The sequence below is a fragment of the Perna viridis genome, chromosome 11 (genome assembly GCF_037379345.1).
Source record: "Perna viridis isolate PV_CMFRI_1.1 ecotype Kerala chromosome 11, ASM3737934v1, whole genome shotgun sequence".
In the NCBI taxonomy this organism is placed as follows: Eukaryota; Metazoa; Mollusca; class Bivalvia; order Mytilida; family Mytilidae; genus Perna; species Perna viridis.
In genome coordinates, this window is record NC_142455.1 from 29,155,571 (window position 1) to 29,175,511 (window position 19,941).

The following is a 19,941-nucleotide window of genomic DNA, read 5'->3' on the forward strand; positions in this document are numbered from 1 at the left end:
ACACAGGGAAATTCCCAACGATGTAAGAACAGCAAATGTTTTGTTGTTCCCTCCGCGGGACTCGAACTCGTACCGCTGTGACATCTACGGCAATACTATTTGTACATATTCCAGTGCCCTAGAACACTCGATTGATCAGCTAGGCTACATAAGGATACAGCTCTCGCTGGCCGTGTCATTCCTTCTCGTAGGATTAATCTAGGGCTGTAACTTAGTACACGAGGTATGTTAGTACGGGACAGTTCATCTACATGTAGGTGTTATTATGTAGGATAGAGGATCATGTACCAACAAATCAATATTTAATGCAAACGGCTCAGAAAGTGACGACTCTATTAGATGCACTGCTCCGTCGGATCATATTTATACAGGGAAGATATTGTCAGTATAGAAGGGTCTGAAAAATTCCCAACGATGTTAAAACAAATTTTTGGTCGTTCGAATTTCCTATCCAGGACTACTTTTATTCACTTTGTATGTCAGACGTGAAGATTCTAGAATGTCTTTCAACATTTTGTTCTAATCAGAGTTACGATTAGCGCCTTTCATACTGTGGTACATATACACATATCATAAATTCATATATTGTCAATTATCGCAGAGCAATATATGTTCACCTGTGAAACATTAAAGGGGACGGTGATATAAATGATATTAAGTTTAAGTGATTTCTATCTTCGCCAATGTAAGTAGTTACTCCAAGGGAAAGTTTGCTTCAGGTAACTCTTGAAAGGTATTATTAGTAATTTAAAAGAAGAAAGGCTAGATATACGACACGAATCTCAGAATTCGAGATAAAATATCTACCGTACTAACATTCTCCGTTGTCGTGTTAAGACTGTACAATTATAATCATGAAATTAAACAATATGACGAAATTTTTAAACCTTGCATCAAAATCGTCATATATGATATGGTGTTTGTGTTGCTTGATAAATGAGGTAGGTTTTGGCATAGCTAAAGTAGTCCAATTAGCCTTTGGATGACAGAAGACTGAAGATTACATTTTAAATAACATTTTACATGTAGAAATAATAGGATTTATTGATTATATACTTAGTACGTGTAGGTATATTGTTCACATACAAAATGTACATAATTATGTATAGACCAGCTACTAACTGAATGTACGAAACTAATATATTATGCGTGTATATGTAGTAAATGACACGTTTGAATCGATCATTTGTTTCTAAAAAGTTCAAATTTTAGTGTAAGCACACAATTTAAGCATAGGTTTCCCTAAGGGTAATGCAGAGTATTATAACGTGCATATCCTATTAATGATTTGAGACCGAGAAAAACTAGTACATGTGCTAATTGTGTTGGACACCAACACAGATGTTTTTTTTTCAAATGTTCACATTGTCACGAGAGGCTCGAAAATCAGTTTCCATGGCTCCATGATTTTTTTCGATTTTTTTTAATTTTCGACCTGCGGCCATCTTTGAATTGGGGGCTTATTTTGAATTTCAAAATTGCCGACTAGAAGCCCCTGTAATTACCTATTTTTATCTAAATATCAAGTCCTTACGATTTTTTCCATATTTTTGTGATTTTTTGTCTATAAACGGTGGCCATTTTGAAATGGCGGCCTTTTTGAAAATTCAGATAGCGATTGCACATCTGTATATGGTGACCTGTTTTTGTGGCAAGTTTGGTTCCAATCCGTTCGACTGTTCTTGAGAAGATAGCCTGACAAAGATATACGGAAAGAAGATTTATAAAAGTTGAAATAAAAAAAAAAGGTCCTCATTACGTTTAGGGAACATAACTAATGAAGAGAGTTGGGGGGGGGGGACATTGACTTGTTTTATAGGAATCTTTAGCGAAAAAGTCATGTCGAGAAATATTATCAAAATAATTTAGCTCAACAAATTATACTTTTTAATAACGTTTACAAATTTAAAACACAATTTTTAGTAGTTTATAATAAACGTGACCTGACGAAAGATGTTAGATTGTTAAGGAAGTTGACGAAATTTTTCACAATATTATATTCTTTAGTTGCATGATTCTCAAGTAAACCTGTGCATCATGTTCCACACACATTCGCAGGAAATAATTTGTTTTGGTGAATTAAGATTCATTTCCCTTACGTTTACCGAAAAGAAATAAAGATGTTTATAAACAGAGGCACTAGTGAAACGAATGCAGTTAGCAGAATTTTATATGTGTGCATCCTGACTTTTGCCAAAAGTGCACTGTACGTATTGCCCCAATTGTAATACAAATTAACTTATCTACTAGTCAACATATACAATGTTTATACTTTAATGAAGTGCATATAAATGAACATCAGACTGACATAGGGATATTTACATCGGGGCAGTCATTGCCAGGGTCTCAATGACTGCGTCTAACTATACACAGCACTAAAAGTCTGATATTTAAAAAAAAAAGCAAGCTTAACTTAATACATACATTGTATATGTAGTCTTATAAAAATACCTTTCATAATAAAAATACTTGTCAAAACTAAAACCGTCACTGTATATAACACACGAACAAACCAGTGTAACCAAGATAAAACGCTGGTAAAATGGACATTTATCTTGAAAAAAAAAGAAAACTAAACAAAAAGATTCAACAGATGTTTTCTCCTCGGGTAACATTCGATCAGCAGTTTTTTCCCTATCGCCAATAAGAAACTGTAGTCATCCTTTGAAGTCACTAAATCTCCTATGGGTAGGCAATATTTGTAAATTAGAGTACAAATTGTTGACTTAGAGTTAAAATAATTTGTCTGAATTGAGTGACAGTCCTATCTTTCAGAGCGTTAATTATGTCCGTGTGCTAGCACACCGAAAATAAGTTGCTGAGAGTGTCGAAAGAGTGGGGATTCAACTTGATTGATCAAAAAACATTGTCGTTCTAAACTTCAACGACATCTGCCATTAGATGTTAAACACAGTGAATAATCAATCAACTTTCAAGAGCATGTTCTTCGAATTGATTATGTGCACAGATTGCCTTCTCAAAAAATAGACAGTAACAAGTGTTTTGTAATCATGTAACAAATTAATTAATTACAGTCGGTATGTTAATAAAATCTCCTGTCAACAAAGTTCAAACATTTTTATGTTGACTCGGTGGTTCGACGCTTGATAATGCAGAAATTAGAATATTGCAATCCGAAATGAACTGTAAATGCTTATCTGTCAATATTAAAGATTATTCGGTAAAAGGTAGGTAGACCTTAATCAATGATAAATCTTTATTAAATTTTTGTTATGTAATAATGAACTACAGCGAGTAACTTAAATAAAGAGAGGAGATTCATTGCACATGTATATTTGGAGGAAACCATAATGGACACAACTCACGAAATTTGTAATATTTAAGACAGAATAAACAAGCTACTTTTGAGTAAATGAAAGAAAGCTTATCGAACGCTGAAAATTACACTCGTTAACGGCCGGAATAATTGTGGTAGCTTTGTGATTTATGTTAATCGAATCTTGTTATTAAAACATGTAGTAATATCAGATTGTTAAGAACAGAACTGAGCTATTACTTTATGCCATACTGGAAAATGTAAGTAAAGATTAGATAGTTATGGAAAAATTTACCATTTGTTATCAGGGTAATAACTTTGAATGTATGACAAAAAAATTAATGACAAGTAACCATGATGCAATACCTTGACAGAAAGTACATGTAGGTAGATTCTAATTTTGAAATTGAGATAAGTTTTGTACTTGTATGTTCGAAGGGATTTATATTTCTTTGTACCTAGTATTGTACGCCCAGTGTAGCATAAGAATTATAACACGTACATGTAATATCGATCGGGTTACTAAGTGAATTCCTATTTATCCCTTGTTTCTATGGTTCTCTTCAATGATTCATTGTACTTATCACTTACATTGAAATTACAACTTCAAGTTTCAAATCAATTCGCTTCGAACTGTATTAGATTCACAATGTATCGAACGTATTGACTCATGATACCACATAAAACTGCTTCATTTAATTTTGTTTGTTTGTTGGGGTTTAACGTCCGAGCAGCAAAACTCAACAAACAAACATAATCAAGTGAAGCAGTTTTATGTGGCTTCATTTGAAAAAAATCTTATGGTTCTCCTGTAATCAAGGAAACCAAGGTTATATCGGTAATCAAACGAATGTTATCCAGGGACAACAGACATACACAACAAAGAACAAAAGCAAATAAGCAACTTGGACTCCACTAAAAACTGGGAGCATGGACCAGGTGCACCGGTAGGGTAAGCGTCCTCTGCTTTTCTAGAAACACCGGCCGAGTTGCTCATAAAGTCAAGTACGTGGTATATGAAATAGAAAAGAAAACATATGACATATTGAACAAATCAGTTCTCGTGGCGCAGATGGATACACCGTAGCGATCCACGAGTTCATGGTGACGACCATAAAACTTCTGTAGTGATTACTTCAATCTTGTAGCAACATAACCCTGTTAGAGAAGCCTATTTGTTAGAATTCTAGCACGATACAAAAAGTCTGCGTAGTTTTGTCAAGCTCTGGCATAACGTATGAGTTGTGATACGTGCAGGATGTTGCCACAGATGAAAGGAAAGTTGACAATTCTGAATGAAAAGTCATCAAGTTTGTCGTAAAATGTGGTCAATAGTTTTCTTTTAACATCGATTTCTAAGTGTAGGTCAAGATATGAGGCTGACCTCACAGTGTCTGTAATATTCTTTATCTCAAGTTCTTTGAGATAGATGCAACGTATCAAATCCTTGAAATTAGGATTGTTTAAAGATAATACGTCATCTATATACATGTAGCTAAGATTCATGTTAATTGAAACTGTAGATGTTTCTAAGACTGAACTTCAACAAAACTCATCAAACTGTAAAATAATGAAACAATAACACCGTAAACAGCGTTTCAACATCTTTTATCAATTAAGATCGAAGATTGGAATTGATATAGCAGTTGAAAAGCCTGTTAGCATCTGCAATTATCTCTTACGCCCCAGAGAAAAAAATCAGTTGGCATATATACCGCGTTAAGGTTTAAATAGAGGTGGTTAGGTCCCCTTTCTAGGTGTTTTTAATATATCAACATGAATTATATGTTATTTACGACAATAAACAAACCTAATAAAGAACTTATACTGTCTAAAAAGCTGATTAATTTAGTTTGAATTTACAACAATACAATTAGAAATAGTTGACCTCTAACCTCTTATTAGTACTTGTTGCTCATTTCTGTACATTTACCTGAATAAACCATTCGTTCCCTGTCGATATTCAAGCAGCCTAGCTATAAACATCAAAAGCTCTATTCCAAGATGCATAATAAACCATGCGATGTTTAACTAGGAAAAAACTCTATAAGAACATAGTCTTCTATCACACATATACACTGTATAAGGAGGAAATTGAGAACCCATAGAAAGAATTGCCTTCAGATATTTCATACACGGGCGGATCCAAATATTTACGAAAAGGACCCAGTGGTTCCGACAAAGAAACTTGTATAAAGAGAGGAGGTTCTAGGATTATTACATGTGTATATGCCGCTCATCATATTTGTAAAAGGTTGGCCCAACAATCATTGCTTCGTCCATTTATACAAATTCAGGCTTCACTTGCTTTATACAGAACGTTCAATTATAAGCGGCCACTGAAGACATTTTTTGCATACCCTGTATACGCAAAAAACACCGTATATAAAAAAAATACAATCTGCAGTTAAGTTGAAAACAAACTGTGTGCTAATTCTAATCTTAACAGATTATAAATACGGTCACTGCATCGTGACATAGAAAGCACAATTAGTTTAAACATATTTGTTAAGTAATTTGGATATTTTAACATCAAACCAAAATAATAGAATGAAACGAACAATAACAAATTAATCACAGGATTCAGAAACAAGACTTATATCAATCTGTCTCCTGAAATCATGAATAATAATTATATCATATAGCATTGCTCAAGGAAGTAGTTCTTTAGTGTCTATAACATGTATTTGGTGAGTTTGGTGCGAAGCGAAGAGGTTGATGTTTAATGCTCTATGAATTAACTCAAGTCATAAGGAATTATTCAAAAGAAGTAACTGTGTAATATAGGTTGTTAGTTTGAAGCGTTTGCTCTGTATCAAAAAGTTTTGAACCTTGGTAAACATTTCAACATTATACTCATCAGACATCTCATCTGATCCAAATAGGAGAATATTTGATCAGGAAGTTGGAGTGCTGAGATATGTTGTCTCCTAAGCGATTGGTATAATGGACAAAAGAGTAAGAAGTGATTCGCAGATTCTATTTCGCCGGTATAATGGGGATGGAATAATGTTTTTGTTGAATAGATCTTCATTTAGCTCGCTACACTGAAGACAAAGTCTGCCATGTAGGATTTGACCTTTGCGTGATCCGCAGTAGTAATATATTGGTTTTTTGACTACCTTATTTGCGAGATGAGTTTTGAAATTTTTTACTGATGGCGAGGTCTAAATATCATATGGTAATGTGTTCCATAATCGAGTGGAAGGTAGAAAATAATTAGAATATTGGTATGTTGTATAATAAGCTGATTGGATTAGTTTAGAATTCCGATTTGAGTAGTTATGGATTTGGTTTATTCTGTTAGGAATCAGAGTTTGAAGATAAGGCGGTGTCATATTGTTCAAAATCTTGTATATTAGTGTTAATTTGTGATTTTTTCGCCGAACACATAATTTCTGCCTTCCAGTTTCTATATACATAAATTGTTAATTGATGTTAATTTAGTACCCCTCTAACTATTCTTGCTGCATAAAATGAATCTTTTCAACTTTGAGTTTTAGAATAGCAGTGTTTGTATCACATGTTACATCGGCATATTCAAGAATCGGTCTAATAAATGTTATGTAAAGTTTTTCAAGGGTCTGTCTATCCAAAATTACTTTAAATTTTCGTAATCATATCAATATGACTATTCCACCCACCATCATCAGATATTCGAAGACCCAAGTGTTTATGCTGCTTAACTTGGGCTATGATGTCATTATTAAGGTACAATTCTGGGTGATAAGGTTTGTTGGTCTTTCTACAGACTGTCATGCTTTCTATTTACGGGAATTGAATGTGACAAGCCATCGCTCAGACCACAAATGGATTTTGTTTAAGTCATCACTAAGAGTAAGAGCAGCTGATTCTGGGTTGTCAACAGTAAGATATGAATGGTAGTTGATAAGAGCGGGTGTTCCTTAAGGATCAATACTTGGTCCTTTATTGTAACTTATCTTAATAAATGACAGCGTTACCGAAATCAAGTCTATCATTAAATTATTTGCTAATGATACTAGAAAGCACAATGATTACAAATAAAAGAAATTTGCTTGGAAGGTTGCATAGAAGTTTTGATTTTCTCACTTTTCTCAGGAATGGTGTCAATATGTGGTCTGGTAATATTGTTTTTCACAATAATCTTTGTACTTCGCTAATTCAAATCGAACTTATAACACACAAGCTTTTGTTGAGATTCCTTTGAGGTTTACCTCTGTGCATTTCTACAAGTGGTAAAAAAATCAATGTAGTACATTTACGCGCTGTGTCTGGAAGCGGGCTGGAGACTCCTGGATTCAGCATAAACATCAAGATTTTAGATATGCCTATTTCCTTTGCAAATGAATATATTCAAAATATATCAAATAGTCGGGACTTTCCAACGCCTATGGACGCTCATCTGAGATAAAAACAAAGGATTTACGTTTAGGGATACATACATTTTCATGAAAGAATTTATGCTTTGAAACACTTATCACAGAAATCAAATGCAAGTGGGGTGTTATAAAAAGAGTTTGGACCTCGCTATTTTTTTTTTCTGGAGCATGGTTACGTTTCATGTGTTGTACTTTATAAGGTCAACCGCCTCTATTAGAAGAAGATGGCTTGTAATATGCATTTAGGTAAAAAATGAACTATTCCGCTAAAATATAAAACAGTAAAACAGTAAACGTTATGTAGCTTATTACGATACAATTATTATGTAGTGTCCGTAGCTTAACTGGATTAACAGTCGTACTTTGTATAAAAGCGGAGGGTTTTTGGTTCCAGTCTGACCCGCCAAATTTGCTTATGTTTTGATTTTTTTTTTTGTTTTTTTGGTAATAATGTTATCATTAGAATGCCACTGACTGTCATATTTTATCACAAGAAAGTTGATATATTTAAAAGTTCATGCTGTTACACCTATTTTCCAAGTGTTTCCCAATCAACCAAATATATCACCGATTCGTGACGTATTTAAATGCCTAATCATATTTACTTGTTAGTACGTTTCAATGAACAAGATACCGGGAAAATTTGCCCAAGCCCTTGGCAACCTTAAATCCTGTAGAGGAGTTCTTGTTATATATATATATGCCAGTGACTTTGATCTGACGATCTCTGTAGAGCAGCTGGATAGTGAATGAGTATTTGATAGTAATGACATTTAATCAAATAAAATATATATTGCAGAGAGATTTGCAGCAAGTCTACGACTAATGTAGTGGGGGAAAGGACACAAAGAGAAAATGAGCGGAGAAAAAAAATATAACAAACAAACAAAATCAAAGAAATCAAAAATACATGTATTACGTATAAAGAATGCCCTAAAAATGACTTCATATTTTCGTGATTAATTTTGTACATAGAAGGTCTTATATTACTGAGTGTTTCACTACTTTGATTTAAATAAATAAAACTTGGGATTACCAAAGGCTCTTCACATTGTTCTTCATAAATGTATTTATTATGCTTTATGTAATGCACTTAATCATTGTCAATGGTAAAATTTAATTTAAGTACCCCTGTAAATACCAATGATAAAATATAATATAAGAGCCTGTAACTCCGAAAGACAAAAAAAAAAAAAAAAAAAAAGAAATGGCGGGTAACAAATATTTATTTTGCAGATTTATTTACTACGAAATGTTCGGATGTTCGACATGTAACAATTTCGGTTCTTTTACTGTAAAACCAGAAGTGTAATATTGGAAGTCACCACGGCTGTAATCCAGAGCCATCAACATGCTTTCAGTACCAGATACTGGAGAGGTAGGTCACACCGAAAAACAGTTTTTATTACTGCTAAACCAAATGTGCTTGGGCAATAATGACAGTACTTCAGATGTATAAAGATAACTACAGGTTCATATAAATCCATTTTAAAGACTCTCAAACCTCCCACTTCCACATTGGCCATACATGTTTTTGTTGTCCACACAAAAGTCATAACTGGTAAAACTGTAGTTAGTCAATTTAGCGTTAGACTAAACAACTTCTGTTTTGATTTATTCTGTTCTTACAGGGCAATCTGCGAAAAAGATCTGGATATCGAAAATACGTTAGACTAAACGACTGGTGTAGTGAATAACACATCTGTTAGGATTTTCTTTTTCGTTCTTACAGGGTAATCTGCTATAAAGATCTTGATATCGAAAAATACGCTATCAAGAGAACGGATAAGGCGCATTTTTCTTGTATCCTTGGTTAATTAATCGGATGAAAAGAAAAAATCACGGTGTCTCTTTGAAAATGTATAATATTTAATGCAGACTCAATCATTTCTTTAATTACCGTGTGATGTCTATTATATTGCTGCATACATGATCGAGGAAAGTTAATAATTTGGACATAATAAAGTCTTGACTAAGGTTATTAAAAATGAGATGAGGAAACTGTGTCTGTTGTCTGTATATATATATTTCGAAGAAATATATGTGATTAGTTGAGAGGTACATGAAGATCAAAGATTGTACATATCTTAAGTTATATAATCTGGCTCATTATCTGACAGCTTGCACGGAAAGACTAACGCCAGTAGTTCATTTAAACTGGTTATCGAACAGAGGCGTTCAATGTAAACTGACAATGGTTTTGGTTGGGTTGGATTTTCTTTTCTAAAAATACATATATTGCCATTTTTAAAGATATTCGAATTACATTTGTAGATTTTTGTACATTTGAAGTCTTTACTGCCAGCATATAGGTATACAGAGTGATGTATTAAATATTAGTGTCATCCCACAGGGATCGCTGATGTAATAAAGCAATATTGAATTAATGCTACTATAATGAATTTTACCTTTTATGCGTGTACAATGGCGGATCTAACATATGGAGCGGGAGGGAGGAGCAGTCCGGGATTAACAGAGAATTTCAATATTTTTAGGGTGGGATTTGACTGACTACCTCCACATGTATCTGACTTTGGTCTACATGCATGTGCATGTATTTTGCGAGAGGTTCTAGAAAGTTTACTATTTAGCTATATTGTACCGACGCCTTTAGGCGATATGCCTCACCGGCGTGAATATAGCTTTACATTGTTCTAAAATAAGGTTATATTACATGTATGATATCGAAAGAGAGTTTAAAGGACAGATGAATGATGAATTGTAATGATAAGAAAATCTTAATTTAGACCGAAAATACTTGATGTATTGTTAAGTAAACAACAAAACATGAGACACGAGGTAAACCAGTATAAAAAGAAAACGAATGCACGCAATATGAATCTATTCATTTATATACAAGTATGTTCGAAAACGCTTTAAATGTCTGATTGAACGCAAATCGGGTTTAGTCAGTCCAAAAACGTCTGCTTAAACGCAAAACACGGTCAATCGGTCAAGATATGTCTGATTAAACGCAAAATAAGTTTAGACAGTTGAAAAGTGACTTACTCAGTCATATTTTAACTTAAACAGTTACTACAAAAGACTGTACCAACTTTATCAGTCTACTTCAGTCCTTTTGACAGTCATTATCGGTGATATATGGACTGAATCAGTCTAAACATGACACTGACAGTCGTTTTTTTTTTTTTTTGTACCGTAGTGCTGTTTGATTTGCAGGCCTGGAGGATATACTAAACGATTCCATTCAATCTTAAATTAAAAGACAAAGCTTCACGATTTTTTGTTTGGATTGATTGTGTATGTGTTTTGTTTTTGTGTTTTCGTCTTTTGAATGACTTTCTCGAAATAGTAGAGGAATTAATCGACAATGATTTTGGTGTTATTGGTACACCTTGCAATGGTAACAACCTGAAAACATTTAATTCAGAAGGAGACACATATATTATGTATACGGATCTACCTCTTTTTCTGTGTAGCACGTTTCATTTAAAGGTTAAATGATGGGAAAATATGTATGATTGTATATTGTTATTAAAATAACCAAAGGATTCAATATATATATGATATCATTCAATCACCAAGATCTCATCAATTGTTACATGTAAGTATATGTATCGTTGGAAATTTTTAGAACTCACATATAATTGATTTCACTGTGCAAGTAAACGGTTTAGCAGTATCTCTATTTCGTCGCCTTTATATTTTGTCAAATAAAGTGAAAATTAAGTTGCCGAACATCCAGAATGTCACATTGTTTGTGTGGGGTTTTATGAAGTTAAGGTTTCCAATACATATACAGTAATTCCTCTGGCATAGTGTAAGGAAGGCATGAATGACCTGTGGTTTGTTAATCAACGTTAAAAACACGCGTTTGTTCGTAGGATTCCTTAAGTCTACATGATGTCGAGTTTTTTTAAGGAGGTGAACTGCAGAAGATTGTGCATATTTATATTTTTTATGGACATGGCTTGAACGTCCTAATTCATGGCATTTTGTTAATAAAGTGAAGAAGACTTTTTCAAGTAATGTACAAATTAAATTCGAAAAACAAAAACCCGAATTATTGTCTTTATCAATCGGGCAATGTAAATGCGTTGCATGTATTGTAGAATGATATGGAGAACAGAAATACCCTAATGATTCCACCCGGTACTCCTAGAAGAAATGTCAGAACGCCTTTTCGTGGTGAATTAGATCGACTTTCGCCGGATATACCATATGCAGCTCAACCGTACACACTAAACATGACTGTTTGGTGAAATAAAGAAGAAAAGTTAATACTAGTAGAAAAAAAGTATTCAAATTCAGTATGCATGTAAAGAATCATGTTAAAATAGATGTACCACATAGAACACAAAATCACAAAAAGGGGATATTCTCTCGTACAAAAATAAATGACTACACAAGAAAGAACTGTATTATATATTTTAATTTTCCTTTCCTCTTTCGTCTACCCTGGACTTGACTTTTTATGAGCAGCTTGGGCGGTGTTTCTAGCAAAGCAGAGGACACTTGCCCTACCGATGTACTTGATCAATGCTCCCATTTTTTAGTGCAGTCCAAGATGCTCATTTACTTTTGTTGCTTTGTGCGTATTTTTTTTCTCATGTTCTTTGTTGTGTGTGTCTGATTTCCCTGTCTGGTCTGTGTCCGTGTATTTCATTCTATTGATATCCGCTAGAATCTTGGTCCCCTTGATTATCTTTTCATATGTTTTGAAAACACACGAAAAACATATGTTTGTCATATATGTTTCAGGTGTTTTAGACCGCCAATTAAAACATTTAAAACATATGTTTCTATTCAACAAATCTACGGAAGCGTATTAGAAACACATACACACTTCACTTTTTGTAAAAAAAGTGTATATGTTACAGAAAAAAGTATGAAATTTACTGAAAAATGTATGCAAAATAAACAAAAAGTGAAATGTTTATGTGGCCCTATTACGCCTCCGTACGAATCAATAAATGACAAAGGAAGTAAGAAAATCATATAGTATTTTTTTATGTTTTCAATAGTAATTCATATAAGAGAACACTAAAGTTTTTAAATGAGTGTTTTGAAACAATGCTTTTTTGTATTTCTAAAAACACAATACGCATTATTTCCATATTGGTACTAAACATATGTTTCCATATGAAAACATATGTTACAGTTTTGCCTGTGTAAAAGCAAAATATGGCGAGAGGTACATCATCTGAGTATCAAACGTCTAATTGTTTCACAGGATCGAATTTGAGATAACAAACATATATCTTAAGATTATAATACATGTACAGAACAATCATTCAGAAAATTGAAAAAAAAATCATTTCACATCTATCGCAAACTTGGAATGTCTACCGATAAGGAAAATCTTGAAGGGAATGGATTCTGCGAAGGTACACACTGTTTACATATTGACTTTTTCCATTGAATACTAGAGCTTAGGGAATTTTATTAAGATTCATTCAGGAAGACATACAATTACATAAGAAACAATGATCTTAAGATTATATTTGCAGTGACAGTCCGGAAGAAGAAAGTGGTATAGTGTCAAGTGACTTCGTAGAATCTGAGAAAATCACTCCACCATTAATTGTCGATTCGTCAGCGTATCCTGAGGGAGGAGTACATAGTGACAGTGACTCTGACGAACATTGGTCAAATGCTCATGACTATGACGACGATTTTGAAGATGAAGTGGACGAAACAGAGACATTTACTATTTTAGATTTTGGTGACGGCATTAAAGTTAGGATTCCAAGCAATATAGAGACGTCTTTCAAATCCCTTTTGACAATCATGTGGACCTCAATAGAGAAAAACAAAGAACTGTATATTCCAAATCAGTTTCGAAATATGAAATATTTGTCTAATATTTTTAGAATTATACCACAATGAGGGACTTTTGTTGTAGACAATGACTTAGAACAAAATACAAAGCCTTCGGAAAAGAATTTTCCTCGGGCTAAGCAGTGTGTTTTGGCACTGCTGCATACATTTGATGAGAAGATTTTATTTCGAGTTCCTATAGATAATAGGTTTGCCCCAATCGAAAACAGAGATGTAACAAGCTACAGAGCTCTGATCGAAACTGGTGGGAATGACTGGAAATCTGTTCCAGCTTCTAATGAGGTTTGGATATGCCGTATGACACAGCGTTTAGTCTAACACTCCAAAATCCGGGCATTTAGTAAAACACAAAAACAAGATGAACGTCCGAAATTAGTTCAGAAACTTGACTAAAACGTGACAAATACTTGGCATGCGTTGCCTTATAACTTATATATCTTGTTAGTGCTCAACGATTTATGCATTCAAGGGTGTATCTAAACTAATACATGTAGCATACACGCAGGCTATATACACACACACTCTAACCAAGTTGAATTCATACATTAAAATTATATCAGTATATCTGTATAAGTCAAACTTTAATTTTGTCTACTTACACACTAGTATGATCACAAATTCATTGACAGTAAGAAGGCGAACTATCAAGCGACTGACACTCGTAAACAGACGAAACAGAAACGCCCCGGATGCACATTATTTCAAGACAGCGCATTCAAATCATTCTTAAGTTTAGTTTTGACTAATATGCATTTTAGCTACCTAAAATGTACATGTTTTCAAACTATGTCCATGATGATTTACGACGAACGCCAAAAGCTCGTTTCAGAGTCTTAAGTCTATGTGAAGATTGTTTTATTTCTTACCACGTCTTGCATTCATCAGAACCATTCGTCCACATCGCCAGTGTCTCACACTTCAAAATAAATGAGGAAGATAAAAAAACAAAAAAAGTAAAAAACAAAAACAAAAAAAAAAACAAAAACGAGACAAAACCAATTAAGACTAGTAATAATTCTTCCAAACTTAAAGGAGAATATCTAAACGTAATTAATTTAACACATTGAATCAGTCTGGTAAACTGTCCCTACATTGTACGTTTTTCTTACGCCTGCTTATAGTAATGTTGCACGAAAGGTACTATGAAGACGGGGGCCAGGTAAGTCGTTTTGACAAAAAGACAATGGGCACAATGTATCCAGCGAATGTTTGTTTTAAAATAGTCATTATTACTTATTATTTAGGACGACGGCTTTATTGAGTTTAAGTGTATCAGACTAAACAGTTTCGGAATCGCGTCCGAACCAAAAGTAATTGATGGTGTGGTTGATCCATCAGGAAAAGTGTTGTCCACCGGAGGTGGTGGTAGGTTGGATGTATACTTTGAGGAAGGATGTGTCACTGAAAGACAAAAATACCAATATTCAGTAATTATTTTTTTCATAATAATAAAGACAGTTTATTACTATGAATATATGTAGTAAACTAAGACTAAAAGCTTAAAATTGACAAGATAATTGAAAGCCTTAATGTAACAAATATTTAGCATATCAATTTCTTTTTGTATTAAAAACATTTATTTCTTTTTAAATTTGAATATCTTAATACATAGAAATAATACAATGATGTTTAACCGTTTAGATTCAGAGACCAGACACCAATTATGCAAAGGAGCTAAAGGATCCAAATAAACTGATTGCTGCAGTCAGTGACAAATTGACGATCACCTATGACAAAAAAAAATTCAACAAACCTATTTCTCTGGTTGCTACGCTCACCACTGATGAGGAGAACGGTTCTGATTTTGATAGCTTTGAACTCAAAGGAATTGTATATAAAAAAGACAAACCAGAAGTTATCAACACAAACGTAGAACAAGTTACTGATAATACCAAAGTTATCAAATACAAAATGACACTGAACAAACCTTCAAGGTACTAAAATTAAGGGTTTTCTTTAACCTAATTATATACATGGTGTATAATCAGCATATATAGTTCGTTCGAATGTGTAAAACTTAATTTAGACTTTAGAATTATTCTATGCTATCATTATAGCCTTAATTACTTAGACTCTAATAGATATTCATTGTAGATTCATTACGATGATTTGCAGTAAAATTAAACATTTCGGTCAGAGAATTAGAATTTTGTTTGAACGAAAATACTTCTGATAAAAACAAAAGTGACTGCCACAATTTCAAATTTACACAGTTTTAACATGAAAATTCAAAGTGGCAGAGCTTGTTCGTTCTTATGGATCATTGATACTACATTTGGTGCGAACTGTGATATTCACCTGAATTTGTTTTTTTTTTTTTTTAATGCTTTAAATCTTGACATTTTTATTATAATCACTTCTGTATGTTTCTTGGTAATTTTTCTCATATCCAAACTTAAATTATTACAGGGTACTTATGGCTTTCGTACGAAGAAACATAAACTACGACCACGTGGAACCAATGCTGAGAAATGAACTTGATCGACGTTTCAAAGTGAAAGAACCGTGTAAAATTGCTTTATTCTTTAATAGAAGGGTCGACCAATCTATACATTTCTTAGCCGAATGCACGTCTGAAAGAGATATAGACAAAGGAGTGATTACGTCAAAACGTAGAGGAAAAAGCTAATTTATGAGTCGGATATTTTGCTTTCTACACAGCAAAGAATTCGGATTCGCCCGCATGGATGTATCTGTGCGCCACTTGGGGCAGAATCAAACTACTTTTTATTTTTCTTGTGGACGTCAAAGAAAAATTTTTGTGAATTTTCTGTGCAGTTAAAAAGATCCTTGGGTGCCTCTGTAGATGCTATCATAGAGTTTTCAGCAGACAACCAGGCAAGAGGAAATATCGCTAAAGCAGAATTCAATATGGACTTCATATACAATTCTGATCTTTGTCCAAGTGTTTAAAGTTGCATCTAAGCTACAAATGTTTGATGAATTTAACTCATAATAATAATTACTAAAGAATAAAGTGTACGATCAACAAAATACTTTTCAGGCCTCCATAGGAGATAAATGCAAAGAGATAGATATCCCAGGACTTCAATAAGTAGATGATATAGAAGCAGTTGACGCGATAGGGTGGTCATGTTGTTGAGAAACTTTCACTCTTTTGATAAAGAATTGGCACATGTCAGATTCGTTTTACGTGTAATTTAGAATAGAAATTCCTCAAGAGATTTGGAGTGTCAAATTTCATCATTATTAAACCATGGTCCCGGTCAATCTTGTCTATGTAGAAGGTTGATAGTATCTGTTGTCAAAGTACTTAACCTTAGTTTTAGATGAGAGTACTAAGACTCTAGAAAAAAAACTTTTTCACATTACTGCTCTCTCTCTCTCTGTGTATGCCGGACTTTAAGTAAACATAAAATGTAGAAGCAATAAGGGTTGGCCCCAACAAAAAGGGGAGGGGAGAGCTCTATATTCATTACCGAATAAACTCTTTTAATGGAATAAAACCAAAACTTCAATGATGCTAGGGATTCATTATAGAAACCAACAAAACGCTCGAAAACTAATAAATAATGTTGATCAGATGAAATACATCATTAGGACTGGCCCTTCCAATTTTGGTACAGGTCCTTTACAAAGCCCTCTAAATCATATTCCGCTAATCTTGAAAGCTTTACAGTCGTCAGAATACCACGTGGACTAGTTCACCATCAAAGAAAACAACGTATTGGAAACGTACTAAATTATATGAACCTTATCCATCCGCCTGTATAAAAAAGCTCTTCTATGTATACGAGAATATCTTTTTTATTCATTGGTAATCACATTCAAAACGTCAATTTGATATCACACAAAAAACTATTTTGATTAAATTATTGAAAAACGGAGACATATGACAGTGATATAATCACAGAATTTAATATGTGTAAAAATACAAAACAAAACTGCAATAACAAAACCTTGCTAATACAGGAAGACGCGAAATAACCGTAAGTTGACAAAAAAGTGAAACATAAAATTTTAAAAGGACACCTAGGAAATCAAACATGGAACAGCATAACCTTTCTCCCCTAGAGGGTTTTCTTATTGATTTGAAACAGAAACAACACATTGTTCGATACCATTAAAAGCCTAGTTTTAAAGCTTTCATTGACTGTTTGTTTCATAGTTTTATTATAAAATTATAGCCAAAAAAGTGAGAAAAAAATAATACCCTCCACTAACATCGAATTCGGAGATCAGAATGGAACAGTATAGATTGGTAATCTCTAAAGCTCCATGCAGCGGCAGACGTCCCTTTTCTCTCCTGCTGCAGACAAGCCTTTCAAAATTCTCGGACATTATTTAATTCAAGCGTTGTTTGACAATCGGATAACGTAGCACAAAATCATTTAGTTTTCCCCCGACTTCGCAAGATTCTTGCATTTTTTAGAGGGCTGGCTGCTGCATCAAGAGGAAATTTCGAACGTCAGCCGCTGTTCGGAGTTTAGCAATTCCTTAAAAAACTTTTTACCAGCAAGCAAGATCTTAAAGCCCAGTTTTAATGGAGCAAAATCCTACATGTTTGCTGATGTATAAATGCAGCTTTTAGCTTCAAACGTATGTTGAATTATTGACCCCCTTCCATATTTCAGGTAATAAAATTATATCGTATGTATATCGAATATGATATCGCCCTAATGTCAATGTTGGTTATTTATGTGACTTCGTGTCGTTATTTCAATGTTGTAATTTTTGAAGTGTCATCGTTCTGTTTCCGTTGGTTTTGTTATCTTTGTTGTCGGGGTCTACAACAGCTTACGTGAAGGTGTTTACACTAATACAAGATTTTTTGATGATTTATGTTAGTATTTATTATTTTTATAGGGCTTATACGATGGTTCATTTGTTGCGTTTCTGTTCCTTTTTCTATATGAAAGAAATTAACCATTGTTTTTTTATGATCAGCATGATATTACTCATTTAAGAGGTACTTAAGAATTATGTTTGAACTGAAAATTGGACAAAACTTTCTCTAGTGTTTATTTTGTTTTCAATAAGGATACGGGCTTGTTGAACTGCAGAACAGTGAAGTAACCAAAATATTAAGAGATGTTAGATATATACACAGACTGATAACTGGACTTTCGCATAATCATAACATACGTTCTTATCAGTGATGATAATTATAAAAACAGAGTGAAGTATATGCCTGTTAATGAACTGTGACCTCCAGTGGTGATGCAGTGACAAATCCAATTATGAATTATGTTTAAACTGAACTTTATAGAAGACCAAATCCTGTTCCGGAAAAAAACTATATATTCTGCAGAATCAGCAACTATTTTTGTTATTGTAATTTTTTTGTAAAAAGGACAGAAATTTACGTGTAACAAATTATAAATGTTAAATAAGGTTTATGGTTTGTAAGAAAAAGTATTATATAAAATTAAACTAAATTTTCATTCCCATTTTGTAAGAAAAAATATCCAATTAAAATTTTTTTTATATTTTTTATTCCAGTATTGTATTGTATAGGCCGCATCGAACTCGTTTCAGTACAAAACTATATGACAAACGAGACAAGTGTGATCATAAAATTAAGTTCCTTTTCTTGTGCAGTAATACAGAATTTTTCCAGCATTTTGGGCTGTTGATATGTCATTGCTAGTACCGACTTTTCTGATTTCTTAAGATGCCACCATAGCCTTCGAGACGGGCTTTTGGACCAAGATTATTAAAATTATGTCTCATACGCTGCCCCAAAAGTTTAATCCCGATATCCATATCATCTTGAAAAATATTTTGTTTCTGACAAACAGATTAAAGATGATGGATTATCATATAAGTTATCTAAAATTAATTTGTTTGTACTTGCATACTTTTTTTCGCCATCGCTAGTTATTTTGAAATTCGTTGCTTGGATTTACATAGTTAAGTCGCCGACCATGATCTTGTTCGAAGTTATCATTTCAATTCTCCTATCATAACATTTGTAAAAGTCCCAGCATGTTTTCTCGAAAGTGACTCCTTTTGAAACTACTCTTCAAAGAATGCAAAACCCCGAGAGTACCATACTTCCAAGACAGGGTTTTGAGTCCACTTTCGCTCCCTCAAACCCCTGACATACTCATTCATATTTAGCGGGTATCGTCCAGCCAATTCCAATTGGTTACTTTTCCGGGTAAGGAGCACCAATAAAAGTCGATTTAACATATAATGTCAGTAGAATCGTAAACAAAAACACGAGGTAATGACTTGGGAAGAGGAGAACATTGGTACCGATTTATACATCGAAAACATTGACGTCAAATATCTCGACAACTGCAAATGAGATTTTTACTGAATTTGGTTGATATATTCATCTAAGAGGTCCAATAAAAGTCCGGAAAAAATCGCGCGCGTCTCGGTCGCCATTTCAAAATGGCCGCCTATGAGTCATTGAAAATTGATACCCAGGTTTAGACCGTTCCTATTAATAATATACGGCTCAATTAATAATTTGAAATAAGTATCGACTTCCAAGTTCAAAATGGCCGCCATCACATTAGGAATTTCCAA

The 19,941-nt window shown here is 33.5% G+C and overlaps 1 protein-coding gene and 1 pseudogene across 4 annotated transcripts; both read left to right on the forward strand.

The window, feature by feature from the left end:
• The first annotated feature begins 606 nt into the window (after nucleotides 1–606).
• Nucleotides 607–14,423, forward strand: LOC148603632 (uncharacterized). 3 transcript variants are annotated; one of them, XM_088552763.1, is made up of 4 exons: nucleotides 607–685; nucleotides 8,875–9,016; nucleotides 11,712–11,833; nucleotides 13,110–14,423. In XM_088552763.1, exons 2-4 carry the CDS (start codon nucleotides 8,990–8,992, stop codon nucleotides 13,486–13,488), a joined length of 528 nt encoding a protein of 175 aa, XP_088408889.1. In that variant the 5' UTR covers nucleotides 607–685; nucleotides 8,875–8,989; the 3' UTR covers nucleotides 13,489–14,423. The 3 variants fall into 3 exon arrangements, with proteins under 3 accessions (XP_088408889.1, XP_088408890.1, XP_088408888.1); XM_088552764.1 differs by lacking the exon at nucleotides 607–685 and adding an exon at nucleotides 3,229–3,537 and having other exon boundaries at nucleotides 8,875–11,203; XM_088552762.1 differs by lacking the exon at nucleotides 607–685 and adding an exon at nucleotides 3,229–3,537.
• Nucleotides 13,495–16,654, forward strand: LOC148603633 (uncharacterized; annotated as a pseudogene). Its single transcript, XR_015916304.1, has 4 exons — nucleotides 13,495–13,722; nucleotides 14,685–14,867; nucleotides 15,082–15,374; nucleotides 15,850–16,654. The product of XR_015916304.1 is annotated as an uncharacterized LOC148603633 (transcript).
• The last annotated feature ends 3,287 nt before the right edge of the window (nucleotides 16,655–19,941 follow it).